Raw genomic sequence first — 11,101 nt, 5'->3', positions numbered from 1 at the left:
ATATATATATATTTAATTTTTTTAAGTCTCCTACTTTTTAAAAGAATGTTTGATGATTTGTTAAATGTCTAATTTAATTACCAATGTAAACTAAAACAGGTTTACAGGTTTGGCTTAAATGATTTAAAAAATTTTTTTTTTGTAATTTCTGAAAAAATTTCAATGAACTCTAGGATTAGTTTGTCAAATAGAGCTGAGCACAATATGAATTTTAAAAACTGTTTCTTGTCTCATTGTGAATTTAGATTTTTTTTTATATATAACATTTTGTTTTACAGATTTAACAATGTATTGTAAGTATCATGTCTTTACATGAAGATGACCTAAAATTAGAAATTCTTATTAATCTGAAAATTACTTACATATAAGCATACATAGTTACTGTCTAAATCAGGGGTGTCCAACCTTTTTGTTTCTCTGGGCCGCATTGGAAGAAGTCAAGGAGTTCTGGGCCACAAGTATATATAATATGTACTTGTGGTCCAATATACAAGTATATTTAAGGATTAACATGCCTAGACTATAATAATAAGTATTAAAACTTTATCACGAAACAGGATATTTTAAAAAATTACTTCTACAGACATTTTCAATTTGTACTTAGAAATAGATATATGAATTTATTTGAAAAAATGCAAATATTTAGTTTATTTCAGTGGTTCTCAACTGGGGGTACATGTACCCCTAGGGGTACGAGTGTAAATCGAAGGGGTACATCTAACTTTCATTATAAAATGGCNATCGAAACAACTTAAGCGAAACTATTAATAAATAAATATCGTATTAATAGAAACATTTATTAATTTTTTAAATATTAAATTTTTTGTGAAATTCTAGAAATTTTAATAGATTAATATTCAATCGCGTAATATTTTCTATTACATTAAATGAATTAATATTCTTCTAATCATTAGAATTATTAATGTTTCATCAAAAATTAAAATAAAAGCGACTTTACGTAATTATTATACTGTATAATAATATTTTCTTCATCAATTCCGTTACCATAGCAACATCCGAAGATTCTCGAAGTTTTTACTAAATTATTATATATATATTTTTTTTAACGACCCATAATTAACACATATATATTTTTTAAGACAACAATAAGTAATTAATTCGTTTAAAAATTAATAATACAAATAAAAATAATTAATATACCGTCAACAGAATTTTAACTTTTATATCCATACATTCTAGAAAAAAGACCAAACGATAAATCGTGATTACATTTAGCGCCGTTAGGTGTCTTTTCGACAGTAACTATAGCAACCGGCAACTGCATTCTAGAAGGTTCTAGAAAGAAGTAGTGAGTTATAAGTACTTCATACAAGAATTTAATTCATTTTTAATTCTTCGTTAACATTAAGATAACGGGGAAAGAAAGATGTCAGTTATCGGTATAGATTTCGGCAACGAAAATTGTTTCATCGCAGTAGCAAGAGCTGGCGGAATTGAGACTATAGCAAATGAATATAGTCAAAGAGTTACACCGTAAGTTAACCCTTTTTAAAACCTTAATAGGTAAAATGGTGCTATGACTTTGTTTCCAGCCACACTTACAAACATACGATTTATTAAAGACGACTGGCCGAATGTAAAAGTTCTGAGTGGGTGTATAACTATTTCTCGCCATTCCTAAATGGTAAAATGCCCTTTCTTGTTTCGTCGTTTGCTCGACAAATCTTTTCTTTATCTAGTCCTCATTCTAGAAAAATTCTATAAAACGGCAGCGATGACGTATTAGTAGGAAAAAATTCGTCTTCTGTTCGAAAACGAACGCGAAACGACTTTGTTCCAGAAGTGAAAGCGTAAACTAAACGGCACTAAAACATTTTTTTTTTTTTTTTTTTTTGTTAAGTAGATTTTTGTATGAGGAGACTGAATTAACTAAATTACGTTGTCAAAATGTAATTTAAAGAAAAAAATGGGAGTGATTTGGTTTGAATGTTATTGTCTGGTTACAAATGCTTCAGTGTTGCCAGTGATCTTGAAGATAAATCCAGAATTACAAAATGGATCCTTCCATGTTAATTCAGAATTATTAAAGTTGTAAAAATATAAATGCCATAAGATAATTGGTGTTTTTTTGCTTGTAAGATGATTATAATCACCTAGAAAGTAATGTAATTTTTCAATAAAATAAAATACTTTTATAGATACTTTTTTTTCAATCATTAAAATAAATGCAAAATAAGCTTTAAAACAAGAATTTATTAAAACTTCTTCAAATAAAGGAAAACTATAGTTCAATTACAACCTTCCTTTTTAACAAAGTATAAACAATCTAGTAACAAATGTGTTTTAGCAGATTCTTGAGAGACATCCATTATAAATTAACTTGTTTAGGATAATGAGGTTGGCCTGATGACTGTATGGTAATGTCTGTCTGCTGCTGCTGTGGGAATTTGGTTAGAGCTTTATTTTGAGCCCGGTAGTTTATTTAAAGCAGTACGGGTTGGGCCATTGTTTTCTATGTTCTCATTCATGCTGGTTGGGTCTCTTCTCTTCTGGAATAATGCCTGCTTCTTAACGGGAACTGGCTGCTCTTAGTCATAATATATTGGTAACCCTTATTAAGTAATCGTAATACTTGTGAAGGGATAATGAGTAAATGACTGAATTATTGATAATTCTAAGTATAAATTGATTACATATCAGTGGATATCAGATTGTAAATATTGAAATTATCATTTATAAAAACAAATTTTTGTAATTGTATTAGATGATTTGTAAATTGATTGGCTTGCAAAAGGAAATTATATTAAATATACAAATGTTTATTTTATTTTGTGATAATTTATAGTGTCTCATTATTAATAATACAAATGAAATTAAATTGAATCCATAAGAGAGAGAGAATAAATGCCAGAAAGTCTTTTATAAAGAAAATAGTTGTAAGTGGAATTTTAAAGATCATGCATATATTTAAATGTATTTGGACTGGATTTGCTTTACCTTGCAAGTCTCTATTGATTTTAAAAATTAATATATTTTATAATTGATGATCATGTTACTTGATAGAAGTGACCAAACTTTTCAAGTTCAGGCCAAAAATAATATATATTCTAAATGTACAAAAAAACAAGGCCTGTTTCTATCGTAAGTCATGTATTGAGTATGTGGGCCTGGGTTGGATTAGGCACCACTGCAGATAAATGGTGAGGATACAGTGCTTGATTATTTTTTAAAATTTAAAAGGATAAGAATAAACTTAAATGGTAAATCTAATTTGTGAGCTGTATTTAAAATTCATTTCATTGTTACTTGTTTATAAAGAAATGTAATTTTGTTTCATGTAGGATGAATTATACAGATCTGTATAACATGTTCATAAGCTTACTTCTGTAATTATATATTTTTAAATTGAAATAACTACAGATATGCATATCAGAAACATAAGAGTGTATAAGTGTAGATACAGTAAATTTTTTTGATCATCTCTGATTTGTGCCCACTTCCAAAGTGTTTGATTCCTTCTATACAAATCTATCTCTGAAATGCAACCATTTGCACAAATCTATGCATGCAGTTACTTTTCATTAAATGCAATTTCTTTCCATATGGAATTGCTTTCTTTGTTTCCAGGTAGTTGCTAATTAAGCGGTCCTTCAAGAACAAAGATTGGGAGCCTCTCTACATTATGTTTTGACTTATCTAATAGTAGCTAGAGAGGTATGAGATACAATTGCAACTATAAAATTGTTTTATTTTCTACTTCCTGGGTTTTAAGTGTATGCCTCACATGCCTAATGGGCATTATTTTTATTGAATGCTATTGATTTTCAGTAATCAATGAAATGTAACTTCTCTACAATAACAACTAGGATGGTTGGTGATTGCTGGATTTGTTAACAGAACTGTGAACAACCATAGATTCCAGCATAAATTCTTTGATTAATAATTGATGTTTGATCTTGTTTAGCTACATTACTTCAAACATGAAAGACAGTCACTGAATATCTGATATTCAGAATTGATTTTGATTTGTTAAATCAAGCTATTAAGTGAAATTTTAATAGTAGCCTTATTAACAAACTACTATTGAAACTGTCTTAAGATATTTTAAATAATTAAACTAAAGTTTTCAATAAATAGTTTTATCTTTATAAATTGCAAATCCTGTAATACTGCATGTTGAAGTAAAGATTATAAATTAGTTTTTTGCCCACCTACCTTAATCTGCTAAATGCTTCATCATAAACCATAAACATTTACCATAATGGTGCTACTATTACAGATATAGAACTAAATGAATCTGTTTAGATGAGGAGATAGCAGCAGTAGCAACAACAATGATACCAAGCATTAGTGAGGCAGGTCATATGATGCACTCATGATGGTAGTTGTGTGTTCAGACAAACAGCATATTTCTGCTTTCTTATGATGAAAACTTGATACTGAAGTCTTCAGCATTATAAGAGATCTTACTACTAAAAATTATTTAAATTAAAATATGATACAAAAGTAAATTGGATGTATTTTGTGTTGTAGGATAAAATAGCATGACATTATTATTACAGCAGCTCTGCACAAGAATATTATGCTGTTTCAGAAAATATTGGTTATTTGATAACTGTTATTAATTTGGTTCAAAAGAATGTTATATTATTATTTAATATTTATTATTTTCAGATAATGACTAGTAAATACTGGTTAACTTTAAATGAACTATCATCACAAAAATCAGAAGACCGTGAAGATGTCCATTTAATATGGAGGAAAATGTTTGCTAAAATGACTTTACCACTTAAGCTGGTTTTTGTAATGGTAGTTTATTTTAAATGGTAATATTGCCATATTTAATTTTTTGAATATTTTCTATAAATTTTGTTAATGATAAAATACAAAATATTACTTTTGCTTTTTGAAACACTTCAGATTAAGTCTTTCATTTTGATATAAGCTATTCTTGTGTTGTATTTTTTAAGTCAAGCTGTTCTACAAATGTTTTGTCTTAATCCGCAAAACAAAAGTTTGGACATTAATCTTCTGGATCAGTTACAAGATGTTATTACTAGATTAAAAAAATTGTTTTGTTGATCATTTAGTTCAATTCTCAGCTTCTATGAGACTGCAGTACATCATTCCTGTATTTTTTATTATGCAGCATTAAAATCAATATATTCAAAACTCAATAAGTAATTCCATGTTAACTATTCTCTTGAATAAACTAATAAACTAGTTGTTGTTTGAAATTTTTTCCTTTAATATGCTATTTGTAACATGAAGTGTTTTTTAATAACAAGACTTCATTCTGTAAAGCAAATGTTATTGTATTGAATATAGTAGTAAACATGGAATTTTCTATGAGTAAAGTAATATGTTGTTGTATATTGGAATAAATTTACAGTAAAAACTTTAGGTCAACAATTGATCAGTCGTGTTTTTTTGAAATGACAAATTTTCAAATACAAAATGGTGGGTTTATATATATCTTGCACACTTACTTCCTTTTGTAGCACATTTCAATTAGGAAAATTTTAAATGCAGTATCCCGTATACTGCATTTAAATTACTTTTTTCCGGAAAACATTAAATGCATTATTATGGCTGAGTTCATACAGTTATTAAATTACAGTTTATAGGTGTACAGTTGCGATCAAACATGATATTTTACTAATTATTTCATGATTTGTCCCTCAACTCAACAAATAAAATCATAAATTAAATTTGGCTTGATCTGTTTAGTACAATCGTCTGATAGATAAAGTCAAAACTGTTAGATGTTTTTGTTTTTACTTCAGAAAAAATTGTTTTTAATTATGTACAACTGAATTGTATTTCTTTTCCAAAATTTACAAATTTATTTGCAGTAATATTAAAACTAAACTCTAACACTGCTGATAAAATTCAAATTCCTATGCTTTATTGGAGCATTTGAGTTAACAAAACTTCCATTGCTCAATTTCTTGCACTTAATTGCCTGAAAGTGATTAATTTCAGTTAAATAATAGTTACTTGACTGTTGTGCCCCAATAGTTGGATTTTATTTGCAACTAGCTGCAAGGACCTGCTTTGCTCGGTTTTTATTTGTATGTAATATATAAAAGACTGTTTTTCTAAGTAATCTAGAATCTAACTGCAAGGACCCGCTTCGCTGGGCAAAAAGTAACGATAGTGAAGATTAAGATTATTACATTATAGCCAATCTTACCCGTTTTCACAGAATGCAAGAATTAGATGACCCGTTTTCAGACTAATTAGAGAATTTTTATATGAGTAAAAATATGTTCGATTTCCCGCAAAAAACACCTGTAAATCTTGCATGCCACTTTATATTAACACTTTCTTTGTTACTCAACACTTCCATTGTTACACATCTTCGAAGTCAACCACTTGCAACCCCATATCTCCCACATCCTTATAGCACAGAATGCAAGAATTAGGTCCCCCGTTTCCAGACTAATTAGAGAATTTTTACGTCCAAACGAACTATTTTCAATTTGATCAATTTTCTGGAACGTATACAATCGTTCTATAATTGAACCAATTCGAATTTGAAAATTTTTAAAATTGAAATAGAAAATTTTCCACTTTCAACCACTTTCAAGCCCACATCTCCCGCACCCTTATAGCTATCGAGACANTTTTTTTTTTTTTTTTTTTTTTTTTTTTTTTTTTTTTTTTTTTTTTTTTTTTTTTTTTTTTTTTTTTTTTTTTTTTTTTTTTTTTTTTTTTTTTTTTTTTTTTTTTTTTTTTTTTTTTTTTTTTTTTTTTTTTTTTTTTTTTTTTTTTTTTTTTTTTTTTTTTTTTTTTTTTTTTTTTTTTTTTTTTTTTTTTTTTTTTTTTTTTTTTTTTTTTTTTTTTTTTTTTTTTTTTTTTTTTTTTTTTTTTTTTTTTTTTTTTTTTTTTTTTTTTTTTTTTTTTTTTTTTTTTTTTTTTTTTTTTTTTTTTTTTTTTTTTTTTTTTTTTTTTTTTTTTTTTTTTTTTTTTTTTTTTTTTTTTTTTTTTTTTTTTTTTTTTTTTTTTTTTTTTTTTTTTTTTTTTTTTTTTTTTTTTTTTTTTTTTTTTTTTTTTTTTTTTTTTTTTTTTTTTTTTTTTTTTTTTTTTTTTTTTTTTTTTTTTTTTTTTTTTTTTTTTTTTTTTTTTTTTTTTTTTTTTTTTTTTTTTTTTTTTTTTTTTTTTTTTTTTTTTTTTTTTTTTTTTTTTTTTTTTTTTTTTTTTTTTTTTTTTTTTTTTTTTTTTTTTTTTTTTTTTTTTTTTTTTTTTTTTTTTTTTTTTTTTTTTTTTTTTTTTTTTTTTTTTTTTTTTTTTTTTTTTTTTTTTTTTTTTTTTTTTTTTTTTTTTTTTTTTTTTTTTTTTTTTTTTTTTTTTTTTTTTTTTTTTTTTTTTTTTTTTTTTTTTTTTTTTTTTTTTTTTTTTTTTTTTTTTTTTTTTTTTTTTTTTTTTTTTTTTTTTTTTTTTTTTTTTTTTTTTTTTTTTTTTTTTTTTTTTTTTTTTTTTTTTTTTTTTTTTTTTTTTTTTTTTTTTTTTTTTTTTTTTTTTTTTTTTTTTTTTTTTTTTTTTTTTTTTTTTTTTTTTTTTTTTTTTTTTTTTTTTTTTTTTTTTTTTTTTTTTTTTTTTTTTTTTTTTTTTTTTTTTTTTTTTTTTTTTTTTTTTTTTTTTTTTTTTTTTTTTTTTTTTTTTTTTTTTTTTTTTTTTTTTTTTTTTTTTTTTTTTTTTTTTTTTTTTTTTTTTTTTTTTTTGTTAAGTAGATTTTTGTATGAGGAGACTGAATTAACTAAATTACGTTGTCAAAATGTAATTTAAAGAAAAAAATGGGAGTGATTTGGTTTGAATGTTATTGTCTGGTTACAAATGCTTCAGTGTTGCCAGTGATCTTGAAGATAAATCCAGAATTACAAAATGGATCCTTCCATGTTAATTCAGAATTATTAAAGTTGTAAAAATATAAATGCCATAAGATAATTGGTGTTTTTTTGCTTGTAAGATGATTATAATCACCTAGAAAGTAATGTAATTTTTCAATAAAATAAAATACTTTTATAGATACTTTTTTTTCAATCATTAAAATAAATGCAAAATAAGCTTTAAAACAAGAATTTATTAAAACTTCTTCAAATAAAGGAAAACTATAGTTCAATTACAACCTTCCTTTTTAACAAAGTATAAACAATCTAGTAACAAATGTGTTTTAGCAGATTCTTGAGAGACATCCATTATAAATTAACTTGTTTAGGATAATGAGGTTGGCCTGATGACTGTATGGTAATGTCTGTCTGCTGCTGCTGTGGGAATTTGGTTAGAGCTTTATTTTGAGCCCGGTAGTTTATTTAAAGCAGTACGGGTTGGGCCATTGTTTTCTATGTTCTCATTCATGCTGGTTGGGTCTCTTCTCTTCTGGAATAATGCCTGCTTCTTAACGGGAACTGGCTGCTCTTAGTCATAATATATTGGTAACCCTTATTAAGTAATCGTAATACTTGTGAAGGGATAATGAGTAAATGACTGAATTATTGATAATTCTAAGTATAAATTGATTACATATCAGTGGATATCAGATTGTAAATATTGAAATTATCATTTATAAAAACAAATTTTTGTAATTGTATTAGATGATTTGTAAATTGATTGGCTTGCAAAAGGAAATTATATTAAATATACAAATGTTTATTTTATTTTGTGATAATTTATAGTGTCTCATTATTAATAATACAAATGAAATTAAATTGAATCCATAAGAGAGAGAGAATAAATGCCAGAAAGTCTTTTATAAAGAAAATAGTTGTAAGTGGAATTTTAAAGATCATGCATATATTTAAATGTATTTGGACTGGATTTGCTTTACCTTGCAAGTCTCTATTGATTTTAAAAATTAATATATTTTATAATTGATGATCATGTTACTTGATAGAAGTGACCAAACTTTTCAAGTTCAGGCCAAAAATAATATATATTCTAAATGTACAAAAAAACAAGGCCTGTTTCTATCGTAAGTCATGTATTGAGTATGTGGGCCTGGGTTGGATTAGGCACCACTGCAGATAAATGGTGAGGATACAGTGCTTGATTATTTTTTAAAATTTAAAAGGATAAGAATAAACTTAAATGGTAAATCTAATTTGTGAGCTGTATTTAAAATTCATTTCATTGTTACTTGTTTATAAAGAAATGTAATTTTGTTTCATGTAGGATGAATTATACAGATCTGTATAACATGTTCATAAGCTTACTTCTGTAATTATATATTTTTAAATTGAAATAACTACAGATATGCATATCAGAAACATAAGAGTGTATAAGTGTAGATACAGTAAATTTTTTTGATCATCTCTGATTTGTGCCCACTTCCAAAGTGTTTGATTCCTTCTATACAAATCTATCTCTGAAATGCAACCATTTGCACAAATCTATGCATGCAGTTACTTTTCATTAAATGCAATTTCTTTCCATATGGAATTGCTTTCTTTGTTTCCAGGTAGTTGCTAATTAAGCGGTCCTTCAAGAACAAAGATTGGGAGCCTCTCTACATTATGTTTTGACTTATCTAATAGTAGCTAGAGAGGTATGAGATACAATTGCAACTATAAAATTGTTTTATTTTCTACTTCCTGGGTTTTAAGTGTATGCCTCACATGCCTAATGGGCATTATTTTTATTGAATGCTATTGATTTTCAGTAATCAATGAAATGTAACTTCTCTACAATAACAACTAGGATGGTTGGTGATTGCTGGATTTGTTAACAGAACTGTGAACAACCATAGATTCCAGCATAAATTCTTTGATTAATAATTGATGTTTGATCTTGTTTAGCTACATTACTTCAAACATGAAAGACAGTCACTGAATATCTGATATTCAGAATTGATTTTGATTTGTTAAATCAAGCTATTAAGTGAAATTTTAATAGTAGCCTTATTAACAAACTACTATTGAAACTGTCTTAAGATATTTTAAATAATTAAACTAAAGTTTTCAATAAATAGTTTTATCTTTATAAATTGCAAATCCTGTAATACTGCATGTTGAAGTAAAGATTATAAATTAGTTTTTTGCCCACCTACCTTAATCTGCTAAATGCTTCATCATAAACCATAAACATTTACCATAATGGTGCTACTATTACAGATATAGAACTAAATGAATCTGTTTAGATGAGGAGATAGCAGCAGTAGCAACAACAATGATACCAAGCATTAGTGAGGCAGGTCATATGATGCACTCATGATGGTAGTTGTGTGTTCAGACAAACAGCATATTTCTGCTTTCTTATGATGAAAACTTGATACTGAAGTCTTCAGCATTATAAGAGATCTTACTACTAAAAATTATTTAAATTAAAATATGATACAAAAGTAAATTGGATGTATTTTGTGTTGTAGGATAAAATAGCATGACATTATTATTACAGCAGCTCTGCACAAGAATATTATGCTGTTTCAGAAAATATTGGTTATTTGATAACTGTTATTAATTTGGTTCAAAAGAATGTTATATTATTATTTACATAAAATAAGTAATTCGCTTTTAGTTATAGCTAGCTAGTTAGTTAGTTAGTTAAGAGTTTTCTTATGGCGCTCAGTTATAAGGGCTGTATACATCTAACGCAGTAATTATAAAATTTACATACAAAAATGTAAGGGTTACTTGAGAAACAACTAATGGGGTACATCAACAAAAAACGTTGAGAACAACTGGTTTATTTGAATTTCTGATTAATAATAAGCGACAAAATACCATTTTAAAGTGCATTTTTATTCAACCAATATATTTATAAATGATATGTAGCCCAAAAAGTAGCCAAAGCGTCAAATGATATTTTTTTACGTCAAATTAAAAAAAGTAGCCACATTTGGTGCAATGTAGCCAAATCTTGCAATGCTGGAAGGAATACTAAATAAAGCTGGAGTTGTGACTCAAAGGATTATAGAGCCAAATACAGAAAAAGAAGAGAAAGGACAAAAGATAAAGAAGTGAGAGATTGGAAAATTAAGACTCAATATTTGCCTAACAAGATCTATTTAATCTTTCTGACAACTTTTTATTTTTTGTCCTTTCTCTGCTTTCACCAAATTTGGGTCTGTAATTCTTTGAGTCTCAACTCCAGCTTTATTTAGTAATCCTTCCTCATTCACACATCTCCAAGTACATGAAAA

At 25.7% G+C, this 11,101-nt stretch overlaps 1 protein-coding gene across 1 annotated transcript in view; it reads left to right on the top strand.

Moving 5' to 3' along the window:
• The first annotated feature begins 1,239 nt into the window (after nucleotides 1-1,239).
• The window catches only part of LOC111642250 (heat shock 70 kDa protein 4-like), a 44,938-nt gene continuing 35,076 nt past the window's right edge, over nucleotides 1,240-11,101 (top strand). The window contains exon 1 of the mRNA XM_023388565.1: nucleotides 1,240-1,494. Within this exon, the coding sequence (XP_023244333.1) occupies nucleotides 1,388-1,494 (107 nt within the window). The 5' untranslated portion in view covers nucleotides 1,240-1,387. The remainder of the gene's footprint in view (nucleotides 1,495-11,101) is intronic.

This window comes from Centruroides sculpturatus, unplaced genomic scaffold (genome assembly GCF_000671375.1).
Source record: "Centruroides sculpturatus isolate CEXI.00-Female unplaced genomic scaffold, Cexi_2.0 scaffold130, whole genome shotgun sequence".
NCBI classification, from domain to species: domain Eukaryota; kingdom Metazoa; phylum Arthropoda; class Arachnida; order Scorpiones; family Buthidae; genus Centruroides; species Centruroides sculpturatus.
Note: the sequence above shows the minus strand (reverse complement) of the source record. Positions and strands in the feature narration are given on the sequence as shown.